The sequence below is a fragment of the Asterias amurensis genome, chromosome 7 (assembly GCF_032118995.1).
Source record: "Asterias amurensis chromosome 7, ASM3211899v1".
NCBI lineage: Eukaryota > Metazoa > Echinodermata > Asteroidea > Forcipulatida > Asteriidae > Asterias > Asterias amurensis.
Window position 1 is genome coordinate 3744960 of NC_092654.1, and position 20387 is coordinate 3765346.

The 20387-nt window shown below is 38.5% G+C and overlaps 1 protein-coding gene across 4 annotated transcripts in view; it reads left to right on the forward strand.

The window, feature by feature from the left end:
* The window catches only part of LOC139939394 (uncharacterized), a 153284-nt gene that overhangs the window by 123321 nt on the left and 9576 nt on the right, over window positions 1-20387 (forward strand). For 3 of the 4 annotated variants that reach the window (XM_071935227.1, XM_071935230.1, XM_071935228.1), the window contains 3 exons: window positions 8507-8595; window positions 17268-17409; window positions 18007-19829. In XM_071935227.1, the coding sequence (XP_071791328.1) occupies window positions 8507-8595; window positions 17268-17409; window positions 18007-19829 (2054 nt within the window). Of the gene's footprint in view, window positions 1-4323; window positions 4537-8506; window positions 8596-17267; window positions 17410-18006; window positions 19830-20387 lie in introns of those variants that run through there. The other variant, XM_071935229.1, reaches the window with a different exon arrangement.

Consider the following 20387-nt stretch of genomic DNA (forward strand, 5'->3'; position numbering starts at 1 on the left):
AAGGAAAACAAATATTTACTTTAAGGAACTGGACAAGTTTGGTAATTGTCAAAGACCAGTATTCTAACTTGTTGAAAATTGTGGCTCAAATGGTCATTGAAGTTGCAAGGACATAATGAAAGAAAAACACCCTTGTTGCACAAACTACATTCATACATATATACATACATACATGCAACAGAGCATTTGTAAGGCTCATTTTCATTAAGATCAAAATGCTGAATAGAGCAAAACCATAGGAACTAAACTACTACAAAATACATCTGATACAAATAAGTTTTGAAAGATGCCTTTTTTTAGATTCAAAACCTGAGTGAGAAATTACCTCTTTCTTAAAAACTACATTACTTCAGAGGGAGCCGTTTCACACAATGTTTATACTATCAACAGCTTTCCTTTACTTGATATTAAAAAAGTTAATAATGCTAATACATATTTTGAATAATTACCAATCTTGTCCAGTGCCTTTAATTGAAGTCAAACAAACTTATAGCTTTTGCTCAAAACTATTCACAGATTGGAAAGATAAAGATTTATTTTTAAATGGAGTGGGGAGATATTTAATATAGCTTTGCTCTTTGTTTAACAGGGTACAAGGGCAACTGCAGAGCTGGTCATTGTTCATTGAGGTCTATTTGGTGACTGATTTACATTTTACAACAAAGCTAGTTCCACTCACTGTAATATCAATGCACAGTACACAAAGTAACCCATGTCATTCGATACTGCGAGATTGTTGTTATTGCATCTCGCTATTTGACCAGCTTGTGTAAATCGCACAAATTAATATTAACAGAATAGCTGAATAGCTGCGCTGACCACTCGATTAGGCTTTGTGTCAGGTGATAAATAGACGATATCCGAGTAAAAAGATGTCATATTTTTGGAGTGTTGTTACAATAATATGTCATCTGGAGTGGATAGAAGTGTGTATTGAAGGTATGATTATTATATCTGGGTTTATTTTTTATGGAGATATATTTCCGCGAAGAATGCGGTGCAGGTTTTTGCACTTTATTTGGGGGTAATTTTAGAGTGTTTCATCAGGAATGAATTGAATTGTGATTTGACAGCTAATCAACTGCAGATGTTCTGCATGATGTACAGGCGTGTTATTTCTCTTGATTTTGCTGATTTTAAGATTTTCTGAAACTCCCCTTTGAGCCTTCTAACCTTCTTGAACAAAGTGTACAAGTCACCAAATAGAACAACATTTCAAATAATATAGTTAATGGCCTGACGTATCAACCCTTGCAGAGTCTTTCTCAAAGGCTAAAATGAAAAAAATAACAAAAAAGCATTTCAGTAATTTTTATTTGCAATTACAATTAGCTCAAAAAAGGTTATGATTAGCTCAAAAAAGGTTATGATTTTGTTCAAAATATCATTATATCAACATTGAAAAAGTCTGTGTAAATCGTGTTCTGACTATTAGTATTGTGACGTCAAAGTTGAACCCATTTATTTGATTAGTATGGTTTGTTTATTTATTCTGAGCGCTAGCAGGCATTGAATTTGACTCGATACAAATTTACTTGGTTTACATGGACTCTATTATTGCTACAATTATTCCCAACCCCATGGATCAGGGCAGAGTCTCAACGTTTCCTTTTCAAATTGAAATGGTTTTGTTCCAATTTATCCGAGCATCTCAAAACACAAATAGTCCCATTCTACTTTAGATTGTAAAGAGGGAATTCTCATTTCTAGACGTATAAATACAACATGCCGGGACACAATGCAGAAGAGCTTTCCCCGACAAAAACTCCACAATTACGGAGTGAATAGCCAGACGCTGCATTGGCTCCAACTTTAATTATTTACAGTGATAGCATCCCTATATTCACCCTTAAAATAGTTTTCCCTTTCCCCCCCATAGGCGTCAGTAGGACATTGACCCTGTCTGGTCCCAGGTTGTTCACTCTTGAATAGCCCACAGGCCTCGCTAGCCCTGGAACCGGACTACTGAAGTCTGATTGTAAACTGCACCTATATGCAACGCAGTACTGTGATTGAATAACTGGATGGTCCCATTCATCGCAGTATTTAAGAGCTTTTTGAGGTGTGGAATGTGATCACGCTGGCGATCGCTCATGGATGCCTTCAATTGATACGGACAAATATTTAATTTCTTGTTGTTTTTTTTATTTCATGCCAATTTGAAATCTTGGTAAAAGCAAGCCCATTCTGGGGGTTATTATTTGGAATACAAATAGTTCTCCTGATGGATTTATCGATAAATCAAGTCGTTTTCAAATAGGGGAATTAACATGAGTGCCAGAACAGTATGATGGGATGTAATTTAATGGCCATCAGATTGGTATCAGGCTCATAATTGATATGTGATCTTGTCATAACCGTATATTCAGCGCTTATGACAAAAAATGCTGCCCATTAATTTCATGCCCAGCGGTGCTTTCTATCTTTGGTGGGTGTGAAAAACGCTAAAAGTATTCACTGCATTTCAGAAAATTTTCTTTCTGTTTATGAGGGGGGGGGGGGGGGATAGAGTGGGAATTTAGCCAATTCTGAGCAAATGAATTGTGACTGTTGGTACCCACACTATCGTTGGTAACATACTGTCACATGCAAATGGCTGTATATGGTCGTCTGAACTTCTAGTTCAATATGCTCAAACCATTTTGAAGACAGTCTACGTACGTACCTGGCCGTGGGAAACCACATCCACAACATGTAGCGCTCAGGAAAAGCCAGAATAGAAACTCGGCACACAGCTACGCAGTATTATAAGACATCAACATGTATCAGCGAGAGTGAACATGTTTTGATGTGCTTCCCCGAAATAATTGCAACGGAAGCCATATGCTTCCTGAACAAAAATGTGATGGAAGCCCATGTGGGACTTCAACATACAATTTAAAAATCAACATCTAAGATAATTACTGAGAAAAAAAACCTTGTTTTTGTTAAGATGCAAGATTGCAGAACCTTTCACTTACTTTGTATACTTGGTTGAACAAAATTATGTTTTCTTTTGAATGTATGAAGTCTTTCGGCATCATAATGGTGTCTTTCTTTTCACTGTACATATATGTATTGTTTTGTTTACATTGACTCTGCGCCTTGAACATCTCTTACGATTGATATGGCATACTACAAATGCCTGTTATTACTAAGGCATGAATTCATTAGAGAACAAATTCTCAAGTGATTTTTTGTTTTTTATTTAAGTAGTATAATTTTGTCCCTATATTAATTTTATTTAATACATATTGAGTTGGGTAGATGGCCTTAGCTTTCAATCCAATTCAAACCGGACCTTCTTCAGAGGCATACAAACAAGTTAAAACAAATACATATCCATTTGTAGAAAAAAAAAGAGGGGAAAGGATAAAATTTTTGTTGGGGGGGGGGGGGGTAGTGATTCTGTTTAGGCTATGCAGACGATCCATGCATCACTATTCAATGTTATCTCAGTCCGTACCTTCAAGATCTCCAACAGCTCTCCTCTCCGCGTTTTTCTGTCTCTTTATTTTTGCGAGGCCCTGCGGGCGGATTCCCAAAGTCCCATTGAAAACAGTTCCATGGAGGGGAGAGACCAGAACAAGCGATCAAGAAAAGACTCTGGAAGGCACTGACCGCCAAAGTATGTCCCAGCCTGCTGGGGGTTATCAATGTTAGTTATTTAAGAGGGGCTCAGGAAACTGAATTATTGCCAACATTATTATGGCACGACAGACGGTAAGGTTTTTTTTTTTGTCTTGTTATTTTTGCTGTTTATTGGCGGCGTTGTAGATTGAAAACGGTGGGAGAGAAAGCACATGAATTCTTTTGCTTTTTTGAATGTTGATTGAGGTATGTGTCGTGATTGAGCGGACCGCTCGATTGTTATGGAATGATAGAATGATTCCCTTTCTATAGACTTTTAATGGTTCTTGTTAGATTGATTATTATCGCCATTGTTGGGACAACTGTTTACATTTTTGTATTGATTTTTTCCCTCTTTTTATGAGCTTGATGTCTTAAATTGATCATTCCGTTTGGTTAAACATAACTAGTACTTTTTCATCCTACCCGCAAAGGAAAATTATACACATGTTAAAAAACTTTGGGGGAAAAAAGATACTTGGGTCTCGGGCGCTCCCATCCAAAACTTCTTAGCACCCCTTTCAGTTCAAGTTGTGGAGTCCATTGACCTTGGCCTTGAAGTGTCTTTGACCTCTGGTAGTCTCCTGGGGCAGCCGCTTGAGTGTCATTCCCCTCTGAAGTTTACTAACCACCCCTATGATGCTGTGTACTGAAAAGGTTCCATTAGCGGCTGCACTGCAGATAGTGAAGTTGTTATTGCGTTGGGTACAGACAGTGGGTTGCCCTACAGGGAGTGTGAGAGAAAACTCTTCCAGCGTCTTGGGCTGGTAGTGCCTAGTACCCCAACATAACAACAGAAGTCTGCCGCTTGTTAATAGGATTTTACCTGTTTAAGATTCAATATGTAATCAATACATGTTTCGCTTAAGAAGTTTGAACCCGTTGGGAGCCGTACGAACAAACCTGAGATGGTCACACCAATTAAATGTAAGTAAGATATTCCGAGACATTTTAGGAATTAGTAGTTTATACCACAGAGTACTTGAATGGTTATACAATAGGCATGATCATATATCCAGTAATTCACTCTCCAATCGTCTGTAATAAAGGGATCTCACGGGTGCTGTCTCTTGGAAGATTCCTAGCGGATTATCTTTTAAAATGCAAAGTGATGTTGCAATCAGTGGTATCAACAAAAGTTCAGCAATTATAACCGCCATTAGCATATTCAATGAGTCTATTGTTAACGGAAACAGTATTGATTTAGCAAACAAGACAAATGTCTTTGTGCAATCTTGTAATGTTGTGTGTTGAATGATTGCAGTCGGCAATGTTTTCAGGATCCGTTGGGAGTCTAAAAGAACTCAACAGAATCAGAAGTACAGCATTTGACACAACAATTTTCCCTGCTGGAATTTGATTAGAAATGTTGAACCATGGTTGAACTTAAGTCACTGGACACTATTGGTTATTACTCAAAATAATTGTTAGAATAAAAACTTACTTGGTAACAAGCAAGTTAACAGTATAAAACATTGTGAGAACGGCTTGCTCTGAAGTAATGCAGTTTTTTGGCAAGAGGTAATTTGTCACTCAAATATTAAAAGACCTCAGGCCTGAAGCCTTTTACTTTTTAGTAGAACATCTAAAAGCACACAAACTTGTGCAACAAAGGTGTTTTTTCTTTCATTATTCTCTTGCAACTTCAACGACCAATTGATTCCAAATTTTCACAGGCATATTGCATCATTTTATGTTATTGTTTTTGACAATTACCAGAGGTGTCCAGTGCCTTTAAGGATTGGAGATGGATAAAAGATACTTGATGGGAACTGGTGGAGACCAAAGTGTAATTTTGTGTGACACGATTTTCTCAAATAATTCACCACAAAGAAAACTGACTGGGTAAACAAATTCTTAACTTTCTTGTGTCAAAATAGATTTTCTTCTTATTTCAAGGATATTTTCTCAAATAATTCACCACAAAGAAAACTGACTGGGTAAACAAATTCTTAATTTTCTTGTGTCAAAATAGATTTTCTTCTTATTTCAACGATATTTTCTCAAATAATTCACCACAAAGAAAACTGACTGGGTAAAACAAATTCTTAATTTTCTCGTGTCGAAATAGATTTTCTTTATTTCAAGGATACTTTTTTCATTTCAACAGGCTACAAATATAGGCAACAATTTGGTTTTATTGTTATTTTTATTTTATTTTTATGTTTCATTCAACAAAAAAATTAGTTATTTTTTGTTGTAAAATCGATATGCCAGATCTGTCTTCTCACTCTAGTCATCCCTTAAACCCATGAAATGATCACTAATGTAGTAATGACTCGTCGTCATTTCTCCTTGTGCCCCGCTCCCCCTCAAATTTAATCCATAACATTTCATCAAGGTCACAGCTCTTGATGACCAATTGTTTGCCATCACCGGTCAATGTATTTGGTCAAGAGAAGATGCTTGTACTCAGTCAATATAGCTGTGATATTTAACAAGTATTTACGCTGCGTGCACAGTGTGGTCAATTATAGTTGAAGCAGACTGCTTTTAGCTCGGGGTGAGTCACTGTTTCTCGAAAGTTTCTCAAGGTGAGAAACAAGAAGGCGAGAATTTCTCCATCGCCACGGATGAACGATATCCAAACTCATACTTATCCAGACTTCAAAAGAAATAACTCGTTGATTCCCTGATCAAAGATAGAGGTACGTTTTATATAAGCAACTACATGTGTCATCCGCTGTGGAACAATCCGCAGCCATCAAACATCCTGCACTGCACAAATCTTGTTATCAAATTAGCCTTTTGTATTGTATATTTTTTAAGCGGTTTAGGGAGTGCGCAGGCAAAACGAGGGAAAATTTTCATTATCAGGATTTGCATTCATCTGGGGACAAATTAGGCAGTAATACATGGAAAGAGTGGGATGAACTTGGGGGGAAAAAATATGAGTGTGGTCTTTGTTGTACAGATAAAAATGGAACTGTCAGTCAAAATGTCTCAACGGGAATCGATCAGCATAGCAGATTGGACGGGCCAAGAAGTCCGTAGTTTTTTCTTTACTCGAATGGTCATGAAAGGAGGGTTTAGCAATATCTGATAAAGAATCTTTGTTGCCATGGCTTTTTGTACTTTTCTGTTTTCAATTCGGCAGTGCAATGCCCTGAAGGTTATGTTTTATTGGACATTTTTTTTTGCTTTTGCTTTTTTTTTCATGTTCGGACAGCAACAAAAACGGTTGTTATTATTCATGGGTACCTTCATTTAGATATACGATGATTGAGTTTGGACATTAAAGTGAATGGTAAAATTTTTGTGTCATAAAAAAAAAAAATTGATTTTTTTTTTATTTGTCAAACAAGCCAAGTTGATTGTAGTATTGTAGTTATTTGATGATATTCATAGAACAAACCTGCAAACGATGTGCGTTTGTTGTATTTTAAAATGGCATCAATGGCAGACTTGAGTTATGATTTTAGTTGGTTTATGTGTTTGGTTGGTGAACTTGCTTGGTTATTTCTATACTGATAGGCTGTTTTGCAGAAGACTAAACTAGTGAAACAGATTTATGTAACTTTAAATCGAGAAGGTGACATTGTGATTTAGACTGAGTACTTGTCTTGTTGTGCAAAACTTCTGTTTAAACAACGAAGGCCATTTTGTAAGAACCAATGTACCGTCTGTTTTTCTATTGGTATGATACACAGTCTTCTGAAAGCTAGCCTCAAAATAATTAAGACATAATGTACTTTTTTTTTAAAAGTATTTTATGTCCCCTTTATATACTGTTTTTGCATTCACAAATGACCTGTTGTTCTGCGGTCAGAAGCCATGATATTCATAGTCCCTGTGCCAGTTTATAAAACCCATCACTCTCTGTCAAGATACAATGTAGACACACTCTAAAGTTGTCTATTCTCATCTAAGTGGACAGTTCAAGTGTAATTAATGAACTGCCAGTTGCTCATCCTCTTTCTTGTTTCTCTTCGGTCTTTTCCTTCTGTCCCTCCATCACAAACCTAAGATATCCGTTCTTTTCCTTCGTCCCCCGTCACAAACCTCAGATATCTGTTCTTTTCCTTCGTCCCTCCGTCACAAACCTCAGATGAAATCTGAACATAGGGATCAATGTCTCCATCCCCTGGACAGTTCGCTTATTGACTAATTGCCAACGATAACCCAATTAACATTGACAGGTTAATTACTGCTTTGTCACTAGAGAGGGTTTTGGACAGATAACATAATTTGTGGATGGTAATGGGTGCACGGCATATTTAACTCATTATCTGGTCACTAAACCCTTCCCTCGTCAAGGACTTCAAATTTGTTGTAATTCGTTTACCTTTCTGCTGTTTTGAGCATTTTAGGGTTGTTGGCGTCGCTGATGCAATTCAGAATTATGAAATTGTGAATGGCTTTTCTGGTATCGATCGCTACTTTGAAGTTTGGCGAGCGATGGGATCATTAACCAGACAGAAATGTGTTTACGCCAAACAAGAAAGCTTTGTGTTAACGAGTGAAATGAAGTGAATAAAAAGAGATATTTACAACATTTTGCTTCCGGTTATAAGCACCCCCCCCCCCCATGTTCAATTTGATAGAGCTGTCTCAGCTGGAAATATTGCTTAATCATCTTTTGCTTAGCTCAAAAAATAAGCGGGATACCAGTAACAGATGGTACACATGGCACGATATTTTTGCTAATAAACCAAAGAAAATTGGTAGAAAATTGTTAAGCAATATTTTCTGCGTAAGCCGTTTCTATGTAAGTGAGCCCTGATGTCGGGGAACATTTACATCCCAAGTTTCCTGAATGGTATCAGCCAATTCAAATCCCTGCCCTTGCTCCTTTTTGTTCTATTCTCTATTTCAGATTTGCCAGAAATCTCCCGGTTCGAGATATAAAAAGTTGGAACTTAATGTTTTTATTTGTCTGTGTTTTCTTGATAAACAGATGAACTGAATGAACTAATCAAGTGTATGGTGTGTGGAGATACATCTACAGGGTTTCATTATGGCATTCACTCGTGTGAGGGCTGCAAAGTAAGTACAGCTTTCATAAATGTCCGACAAAATTTCAGCAGGTCCCTTTTTTCCGTTCTTACAGGGTCTGGGAAACAAAACACAATGTCCACAGGTTTACATTAAAGGAACACGTTGCCTTGGATCTGACGAGTTGGTCAAAACAAAAGCGTTTGTAACCGTTTTTTTATAAAATGCATATGGTTGGAAAGATGTTTTAAAAGTAGAATACAATGATCCACACAAGTTTGCCTCGAAATTGTGTGGTTTTCCTTCTACTGTGCGAACTAACATGGTCGGCCATTTATGGGAGTCAAAATTTTGACCCCCATAAATGGCCGACGTGTTAGTCGACAAGGTAAAAGGAAAACCACGCAATTTCGAGGCATGTTTGTGTGAATCATTGTGTTTTACTTTTACAACATCTTTCTACCCATATGCATTTTTTAAAAAACGGTTACAAACACTTTTCAAAGACCAACTCAACCGATCCAAGGCAACGTGTTCCTTTAAAGTCACAGTTTGTTGGAGATATTGTTTGTAGAAAGCTTCCCTGAAAATATTACTTGCTGAGGTGCTGTAGTTTTTGAGAAATGAGTAAAACAAGTCTCAAAAATAATTTTCGTCTCTAAAGACAAAAATTATTTCAGCATGGTAATCGTAATTTTCGTGACGTTGTTTTACTTATTTCAAAAACTCATCAGCTCTGCAGCTATTAATATTTTAAGGTCAGATTTCTACTATCATTATCTTCAAACGGTATTAAGTTTAATGTAAACTTTGGACATTGTGTTTTGTTTTACAAAAAGTACCCAAACTCTTTTAAGGCAGGGTTTTACTTTTGGAATTGTCAAAAAATAGTAACCTCACTTGGTGTGCCCCAAGGTGCAAAACATAACAAACCAGTAAAAATATGGGCTCATTGGTCATGAAAGTTGTACAAAATTATTGATAAAAAAGTACCCTTGTTGCAGGCTTTCAGATGTCTAAGAAATGCTTCATGCCTGAAGCCTTTTTCCGATTCAAATTTGGGGCTACAAAATTACCTCTTCCTCTGAAGCTACACTATTTTAAAGGGTTTCATATTTAGCAATGTTTTATAATATCAAAAGCTCTCCAGATAATTTTTTGGAGTATTTGCTAAAAGTTTCTTATTTAATTCTTATTTTTTTATTTTTTATTCTGAGGTGCATTTTTTTCTTCTAAGATGACTCATAATCCAGAAACACACTTGAAGTTTCTCTCTACTGGACGAGCTCATTGTTTTTAATGAAACAAACAAAAAAACATTTTACTTACAAAACAAATAAAGTATAATTTATCGCCTCCTTGTCCCCCCCAAACATGCCAGTAATCCTGAGATGATTCGTTGGTTTTTAAGAGGACACTCAAGCAAAACGGAAAGAAATGCACCTCTTCTTCCTGGGGTGTTCCGAGAAAGCGAGCGGAAAAACAAGAAAGAAGGCCAGCCGCTCGCTGAGCTGATTGTCAGTTGTTGTTATTGTTGATTAGTTGTGAATAGCATTAATCATTCTCTCAAGGGTGTCCTTAGCTTCAACATCAGCCTCTCCATTAATTGCCCGATTGTTACAATTTTTTGTCGGCTTTATTCAGACAAGGCCATCAAATCCTTTAGAAATTTCACAGAGCCTTAAAATAAGTTGACTTGGCATTCATTTGGTTGACTTGCAAGAAACAAAATTGTGTGCAATTTTTTGTCCCCTTGTTATTGTTGTGACATTGGAACGGGATAGACAAAATTTATCACTGTATACACCTGAGTAGTTATTGTCTGTAGTACAATTTACTTTCTTTGTTATGACGCCATGTTAAAAATATGAAAATTGCATTCCAGTGTGCATTTATGTGTAAAAAGTGACATTAAAATCAAGAGACATTTCAATCAATTACAAAGTTATTTTTAGTAATGTACAAGAATCTCAAAATGTGATGAAAGTTTCCAAAAAATGTAGTCCAATGGGGACAATGCAGAAACCAATGCCTGGTTTAGTGCAGAGGCCAAATATCTGGCACTCCTTGCCTGAACTCATGTATTATATCGTCAAAAGAGGGCGCCCTTGATGTTCGTGATATTGACTGGTGTGCAGTCATCCCTTCAACCCAGTCAAGGTTTACCATAGAGTATTTCCCCCTATGGTGTACTATCAAGGATTTAAAAAGGGCATCTCCATTAGAAAATCTTAAAGTCAATTGAAAATGTTTGAAGGGCACCAAGGCCACGACCAGGGGCAACGGAGGTCATGGACCCTGTGGCCTGCTTGTAATTCCAGGCCTGCATCTTAGAAGGGGGGTGGGGGGTGTCAAGGTCATGTGCAGGTGTTTCCCTGAGGGTGGGTTGGGGGGGGGGGGGGGTTATGCGTCAAACCAGACACATGCCATGATGGACAGAATGATAACTGATGAAACCGTTTGGGGCAAGAAGAGTCTCCACTAGTCTTGATAGAGACAGTTTCTTGGTTTACTGCAAGATCTGGCAATTTCTGCTCTCTGTGTAACAAAATTTATTTAATCAAATGAAAATGAAGCATCGTTACAACAAACGACTGTAATCTTTTTTGTGTGGGGCATCTAAATGGTTATGGCATGTCAACTGATTTGGCCAATTTGAAAAATTTCCCCTACAAAATTATACAATTTTTTTATTACAAATTTAATAGTTGTTACTACCACTGTGGACCACAATACCATACCATACGTGTCACTGTATGGTGTTGATTTAATATTTTCCCATATTACTTTTTCCAGTTCAGTGCTGGGACTGTGTTGATTAAAGTGCATTTCCCTTAATGGTTGTCCAGCATTGTTGCCCCGGAATGTAATACCAGCTGCTTGATTTTATTAGAATGTGACAAACAAACAAAGTAGAAGTCATGCTTTAGACTGCCTCCCAAGTCCGTTAATAAAGTCTACTACGTGGGACTGTATTCAAGCTTGGGAATTACAGCTCTCACTGTCAAACGGTTATTCAAGAGATGGTAACGTTTGCGAGTCAAGATGCTGCATTATGGTAATGGCGGGAAAGTACGCTGTAGCTCTAACCGAGAAGAGGGGGGGGGGGGGGTTGGTATTGTTGAGAGTACGGTGCCCTCGTGGTCAAATGATGAACAACAAGGACATATGAGTTCATCCATGGTAACTTGCTCCCTGAAAATCAATTGAGTTTGCCCATCCAAAAAATAATTAAATGGAAAATTGAAACCAACCGTCTTGTTATGAAATTTCTTTTTCTTTCTCTCGTTTCGTAACGTGAGATGGAAAAAGAAATTACAAAATAATTCAAAGTGCATTGATGATAAGTTTGTTTTTGATATTTACAATTAACTTTTTCTTTCTTTCCATATTCCACTCACTTCACACCTTTGACTACACATATGTAATAATATTGATATACCTAACTACTTGTTATTTTCTGGAGGGGAAAAAAAAGTGGAAAAAAAAAGACTGCAATCGAAATTAGAGAAAACAAATCAGGAAGTAGAAAATTGTTTAAAATGCTTAGAAACCATTTTCTTTTCTCCATAATTATTTTAAAACAATTTTCATGACACAGAACAGAAATCTTACCAATAATTTTTTTTAATGAAAGGGTGACTCAGCATTTCCCCCATTTTAACGTCCCATCAACCTACAGTTTTTTCCCTTCTCACCATGTGTCATCTGTGTCTGTTTGATTTACTCATAGTTGCTATCAGGGCAACGACCTCATCCGAAGAAATACTTCAAGGAAAAAAACCCGACATTGCTTTGTTTTTACGACATTGTGTATCTTTCTTTTCACGTCAAGTTTGGACATGTTGGAAAAGAAAAAAATCTTTTAAAATGCATGTGTGAAGGGATATGTGTACAAACCAGATACAACGTTAGTATGCTGATGTTCCGTGCATCATAAAAACCGCTAATTTTAAATCAAAATACTGACTTCCATCTCGAAACAATGCCCCCAAGGTACAAGGAGAAAAGGCTTGCAGTGAAAAGCAAGAGTGTACGTCGTCAGCCAATGCTTTCAATATCATGGTGTCAAGATTCCTCCCTGGTATTCAATCGATGGCGTAACTCCCTGGTGTCGTATCTCTTGAACTGCCAAGTGCCTTAATAGATTCTATAAGTGAAAAGTCTCGACTTTTTAGACAACACTTTCTAAAAGCTGAAATGCGTAAAACATTTCCTGTTCAGTATTTCCTCCTGGAGTAATTCACTAACAGGAATCAGACATTGCAGCAGCCAACGACCAAGGTATTAGAAGGGTATTCTGTGTGTGTGTGTCGTCATCCCCCCCCCCTCGACCCATGATTGACACAAATAACATCCAGTCTTTTGAATTCTGGAGAATTTAACAGATTCCTCGAGAGTAAATCCTCCACTTGGCGGACCGTTCTGTCCTGAGAACCTAAAAAGCGTGAAAGATCTCTGATGTAAGGTGACGCAGAAAGCCTCCTAACTGCCAATTAGTAATGATTGGCAGCCCCACATCCCAATCAATTTACAGTACCCCTGAAAAAAGAGAAAAAAAAGCTCATCCCAAAATGTTTCCTTCTTAAGAGACTTTTCGTTGGATCTGCGTCTGGCGTCGGAGGAGACACCAAGGCCATCCGACTCTGACTTGTGGTTTCCGCATTTCCACTTGGATTTGAAGGTTCGCTTTTAGATCAGACTGAATCTTACACAAACAAAAAATCGCGATAAAAATCCAAATCTTTTGAGCCAGTCAGTTTGATTTCCAATTGCTTGACTAAGCTTAAAATTCATCGTTACAAACAAAATAACAAATCAGAAGAAAAAAACAAATCAGATCTTCTTATCTGAGGTCAAGCCATTATTTAAACCCATCTTATAATGGATATTAATAAGGCATGTGTGCTAAGGCAGAACGGATCTATTCACCAGATGGTGTAAGTGACAACCAACATCTCCAAGATCCCATGATCACAAGTCAAGATGATCGTTCTGGTTTATCATACCTCCTCAGAGGGGTCCAATTATGTCCATGAGAAACCCGCCTCGATAATTAACCTGCTACCAACACCCCCGAGACCCCCCAAAACAACTCACAAAGTTACGACTCCAAGCTCCCCTTCAGTGAACGATCAAAACCTCTCGAGTACCCTAAGTAACGTTTGGTTCTTAAGTGCGTCATTCTTGCGTTTGTACCACTGGGAAGGGGTTTAACAGTGGAGATGATGCGAGAATTAGACACCTTACGGTATTACAAAGTGGTGAGACTCACTGACCGGAACAGTGACTTGCGACACCCGGCCGTTAAGAAGATGTTAAACGTCTATCTTGTAGTGGTGTCGTCAGAATAGATGGCAATTTGCCGTCCTCCCTTGAGGCTGGGTAAAGTGAAGATATTGGAAGAGAAAAATAATATTGTGGTTTGTAAAAAACTCTTGGACTCAAAATAATTTTGGGGAGTTTCAATTTTTTTATGTATATATGAGGAAAAGTGTATGATTCATTATTAGCACTGCACGAAACAAATTGTCTCATAAAACTTCACAAAAATTACCTGTTTTCATCCGTTTAAACACACTTAGTTGGTAACAGGTTTTAGTTATACAACCTTTCAGGCACATGATTTCTCAGTTTTTTTCCCAATTTAAGGTTTTTCTCAAAAACTCCTTGAACTCTTAAAGACTTAAAATTCCCTTATCAATTCAATTCAATTATAAGAAGTAAACCGTTAAAAAACAGTCCACATTTGTGTCTTTACCTGTAGTTTTATTATTTCTAAAAAATAGTATTAATAGCTGTTTCAAACTCCTCACAAACCAAAAGGACCTAAATGCAAGGAAAAAATAGTTAGTGGCCTGATGTTTTGACCCTATCAAGTCTGCCAAGTCTTAATCGAAGGCTAAAAGGCTTTTTGTAATGCATTAAGTATTCAATTTGAGGATAGAATAGGGACGATACAGAAGGGTTCACATGGTTGGCATTCCGTTTCAGAAATGGTGTAATGTTATGCACCCTGTCAGGTATTAAGCACGTCAATTAATAGTGGACAAATTTGGCAGCTGTGTGTCAACATGTAGGATTTATCTTGCTGCTGATTACCAGGCGATCGCCCGATCGCAGTTCGGGTTAGATTGACCGAGTCATCTGCATGACGAGTTGAGCTGACTGTGTACGATATTGACGTGGTGCTCGGGGGGGACCTTGAACCCTGGTAGACGTCAGCAACAATCGACCGACTATAAAATAGTTTTTTTTTATGATGTTCCAACCCACAGCTGCCCCTTCACAGTATGGAGAAGAACTAAGCTATCTTTCCTGATAAATATTTACTTATCAAGTTATAATATCTAGTGAACATAATGATGGAGATATAAACAGAAAATGTAGATTTCGGAACTGTATTGAGCAAGTCAATTAATACTGGATGGAGAGGAAGAACTAAGTTATCTGTCCTGATAATTATTTACTTATCAAGTTAGAATTATCTGGCGAACATAATGATGAAGATGTAAAACAACTGTAGATTTTGACTCCCATAAATGACCGACCATGTTAGTTCGCACAGTAGAAGGAAAACCACGCAATTTCGAGGCAAACTTGTGTGGATCATTGTATTCTACTTTTAAAACATCTTTCCAACCATATGCATTTTATAAAAAACGGTTACAAACGCTTTTGTTTTGACCAACTCGTCCGATCCAAGGCAACGTGTTCCTTTAATCAGTCAAAAATTAAAAGTGGTTAAAGCTGAAAAGTATGAAAAGAATAAATTGTTTATGATAGTAAACTTGCGGGTACAACCATGCTATAATTCTCTTTGGAGGGAACGTTGGCTCTGAAAAGAGCCGGTTTGGTCTCAACGTTTCAAACAGTTAGTACATGCTGATCGTCTTCAGGAGAAAGCTATGATTCACTTTTAAATTGAAGTACCCCAAAGGCAAACCTGAAGAGTTGCAACCCCTGGAAGTTGTAATGTAGACACAAGTAAGGGAATGTATTCTAGAAATTAAAAAATACCAATGAATTAGTCTGGGTCCTACTATGTGTGTATAAGCAACTTTGTATGTTGAATGTACTTTGTGCATTGTCCAAGGCATAAATACAAAACATTTTTGAGGTTTATTTATTTTGAAATGACAACATCTGTCAAAAATCGTTTGCAGAAAAAAAAAGTATTAACAAAATACAATGAGTTTGGCTAACAATCAGGCTGTGCTGCTTTAAGGTCATTGAAACTGAGCTTTAAAGTTATTTGCAAGATAATTCTAATAATTCTGCTTCACACAGTTGATACCTAACAACCTACTCATGTCTTACTTCCTACACGCTACACAGCTTCAAATCTTGCTCCTTCCTGCGTGTAGGGCAACAGAGGTCACGCGTTGTGTATAGCTTGCTAAATCAGTCTACAAGATAATACAATATCATATTGCAGGCTAGCATTGTGCGAAAGTTCAAAAATTCATTTGATTGAGATTGAATGTCCTGGCAGTAAGAGGGTTTTGAGAATGTTACGGCGGTGTCAATATTTCCAATTAGTATATTCAGTCAATGATAGAAACAAAGCGTCCAGGCAGCAGGTGGAAAATGTCATCCAAGGAACTGTTTCTGTGAAGGAAACTGAACATCATATTATGTTACAATTTCTTTAGAGATCTTATAATCTTAATAAAAAAAATCATTTTGCTTTACGGTCGCGACAATGCAATAAGCCTGCAATTGTATACTATTTTAAGGTATCTTAAAGCCATTGGACCCTTTCGGTACAGAAAAAAAAAAAAAGTTCACAGATTTACAAATAATTTACAGGGTTTACAGAAGGTAATGGTGAAAGACTTCTCTTGAAATATTAGTCCATGAAATGCTTTACTTTTTGAGAAAACGGTAAAACAATATAAATTCTCGTTAGCGAGAATTACGGATTTGTTATAAACACGTGTCATGACACGGCGAAACGCGCGAAAACAGGAGTGGGTTTACTGTTATTTTCTCCCGACTCCGATGTCCGATTGAGCCTAAATTTCCACAGGATTGTTATTTTATATATAAGTTGTGATACACGAAGTGTGGGACTTGGACAATACTGTTTACCGAAAGTGTATAATGGCTTTAAGTGACCTGAATGAATAGTAAGAATGAAAAAGCGTACAGATGTATTTTGTATGGGGCTTGCTACCTGCAGGTGTATTGAAGAAATGCAACCTAACTTAAACTATACAACTTGTGAATTTGTCTTTGTGTGTTTTTATCCCTTGTGATTAAGAGCTGAAGTGTTCAGGGAAGGAATGTGTTTTTTTTACTTGTATTAAAAACATCCATTGTGCCATGAACATCTTTTGTGATGGATCCGGCGCATTATCAATATTCTTTTTATGATTTATATTAAGTATTGTTTGAAGCTTTGCATGGTGTGGATAAATAGGAAGAAACTATAAAGTAAAAGCGATTCCCTTCCATCACCACCGGTAGTACCGCATTCTCCTGAGACGAGCTGAAGTATACTGTTCAAAACGTCAAGACCAAACCGGCTCTTTTCAGAGCCAACACTCCCACTAAAGAGATTTGTTGCAACGGCCCCTGGAAAAATAGCTGTAGCCCTCACCTTAAAGTGGCGTTCAGGCCTTGTGTGTCTGATGACTTGCATTTAAACAATTTTTTATTTTTATTTTTGTTTTTAGTTTTTAAAAATTACATTTTGTTTGTTTATTTGTGTGATTCAGGGTTTCTTCAGACGAAGTCTCACACAACATGAGTCTTACACATGCTCCAATAATGGGCAGTGTGACATCTCACTCTACACAAGAAACCAGTGCCAGCTGTGTCGATGGAAGAAGTGCCTCGCTGTGGGCATGTCAAAAGAAGGTGAGTGCTGATTGGTGGGTTTGGGCACTACATGTCTCTTATTGGAAAGTCGGTTAAATTGAATTTACTGTGGCTGTCAATTGTTTAATGGATCGACCGATTGACTCATCCATCATATAATCAATAATCAATCAGTCAATCGATTGATTGATCAATCAAATCAAATCAAATCAATCAAACGATTGGTTGATTGGTCGATCAAATCCCATCATCTAATTAATCATATAATCATCCGACCATTCCATCCATCTATCATTTAATCAATCCATCGATCATTTAATCAATCCATCGATCAATCAGTTATTGACCAACGAATGAAATCAAGTCAACAAATTATCAATTGATCGATTCTTCAATCAAATCTAATTATCTAATCAATCAATTAAACAGTCAATCAATCATAGTATTCGTTAAATTTTCAAAAGATAACTATTACCAGGTCATTGCCTTGACTTAGGTTTGGGTTCAACCAATGAGTATGTTCACATGTATCATATCTGCTTTTTACAATCTCACACATGATCAATTCTATTTTGTTTTTTTAACATGATACATGAGCACTTTTGACAATCTTTCCCATCTTTTTTTATCATCCAGGATCCCGATTAGGTCGAAGGTCAAAGAGAATGATTGAGAAAATGCATGAGACAATCGCCAAACAGCGTAGCTTCGGCGACAGCACGGTACATCAGACAGCCGGTTTTTACGGTAACCATCCAGAACTATTCAACCAAGCAAAATACAGCAGCCAACAGGTTAGCTCTGCCCACCCCCCAAGTCACATGCTGCCCACCAGTATCCCCGCAATGTATCATGGAATGAACAGTTCGTTTTCGATGGCGGCCATGATGGAATCTCAGCTCGGTCAGGCGATGGCCAACCACGCTCAGTCTATCTCTACCATCATCAAGCAAGAGCTTGAGCATGGAGGCTCGGACCGGGAGCATTCCCTGTCGGAAACCTCCTCCATATCTGGCCTTGACATGTCGCCTCCTGGATCGGTGGGTCGCCAGTCATCAGTCCCTGGAACAAGCGAGGGATCAAATTCAGTCAACGGCGGAGGTAGTAGGGGTTATGGATCAGACGGTATGGAGCAGTCCCCTACAATATCCAGCGTCTCGCTATCAAAATCACATGACGACTCGGCAAGTACAAATCAAATGTACATGCACATGAGGGCAGGCAAAGATGAGAGACGGATGCAGCAGATGGTCAGCGATGAGATGGCGGAGAAGTTGGCATTAATAGGACGGGACGTCAACTGCAAGGGGGACAATAACTTTGTTGGAGAGACTGCCGATCTACCCATGGGAGCTATCAGTAAAATGCTCGCCGCTGGCCAACCAGTGATTCTCATTCCAAAAGACATGGCAAGCCCCGAGTCTAACAGCACAAAGGATATGATCCCACCCAGCCCAACAGTCTTGGTTGTCCCGAACACGAGTAAAGAGAGTCACATCGATGCGCGTGATGAATATAATGCCAGACATCGATCAAAATCAGCCAGCCCGGGGAATGAAATGAGCGCAGCTGATCTGGTGACGTCGCAGATGTCGGCGTTCTATTCCAGCCACAGAAGGAATTCAGAGCAAATGGTACGGGGTGATGAGAAGACGCACTGTTCGTATGCACTACACTCTGTTCAGGGCCAAGGGAACCAGTTCTTCCAGTTTCCCGGGGGGTTTCCACCACAGCAACTACCACAGGGTATGACCTCCCAATCGTCACTTCTTCCCCACTCACCCCTACTTCCAATGACTCAAGGGTGGAGCCAGCTGTCAAGTCGGCAGCACCTTCCACCCTCACCCCTACTACCTACAAGCGGACCTGTCATGGTACCTGTTAGTTCCTCACAGCTTCCTCAGCAGGTCCCCCTCGGCCCGACAGCGTTCCTCGCGCAGCAACATCTCAAAGCGGAGATGCACTCCCCAAAGCATTTATCCCAGCATTGTGAGGGTAGAGACTCTCTTCACCCGAGGCACTCAGTCAAGCGACAGTCACCTGGCAAAGGGCACTCGGATCCCAACAAGACCTCCAAAGGTTCCCACAAGTCTGAATGTTCTACTCCGGACTTCTCGGCGCTCTCTCCGCCGCAGAGCTTCACGGCGCCGATCCATTCCCCATTATCTGGAGACCGCCAAAAGGAAAAGAAGATCTTGATCAAGGAGGAGCCAAGAAGTAACTCCAATGATGAGGAAGAGCCAGAAGATTACCAGTCGGAAGCACTCAGTGTATTCAGACTGGAGGGGTTCAACCCTGACGAGCCGCTTACCCCTGAGCTCAGGAAGAAGCTCTCTAAGATCATCGATAGCGTCAACAAGTCCTACCACGACACCTGTTTCTACACCTTCAGGAGAATCAAGTTCCTTCGGGAACGCTACTTTCCTTTCTTGGGTCCAGATGATAGTAACGGGAAGAGGGTAAGTTCCAAGATGTATAATAGATGTTAAATTTGCTCTAGATTTGCACAGGTTGTGGGTGCGAATCCCACCCGAGTAATATGCCTGTGATATTTTTTCACAGGACTCGGGAAAGTACTGAGTATACAGTGCTAACACAGTGCTATGGGTGTATGGGTAAAAACCAAAAGTATTATAGTGAGATGTAGTTAGGTATTTTTAAGCTATTATGACACTTTGTGTAGTCCAATATAAAAAGTTTAACAAATGTTCTAAGCAGTCATTACTTTGTCTCTCGAGGGAGCCCTGAACTGCCTAGATCCTTCTTGAAGATCATCATGAGTAGCGAAGGAAATAATCCCTACAAGATTTGCTGCATACCAAATGAAAGCAAATCAAGCACTTGCTACTATAAAGTAATAGTTATTACTTTATTTTGAACCTGGCACCCTTACAAGGGGGTCCTGATCAATTATGCTCAAAGCAAATTTCTAGCCAATCATTTCCGGGCAGATTGGAGAGCCACTTTGCCTAAGACAATCCTTTTTACCTGAATCATTATCAAACAAAAAACTTCAT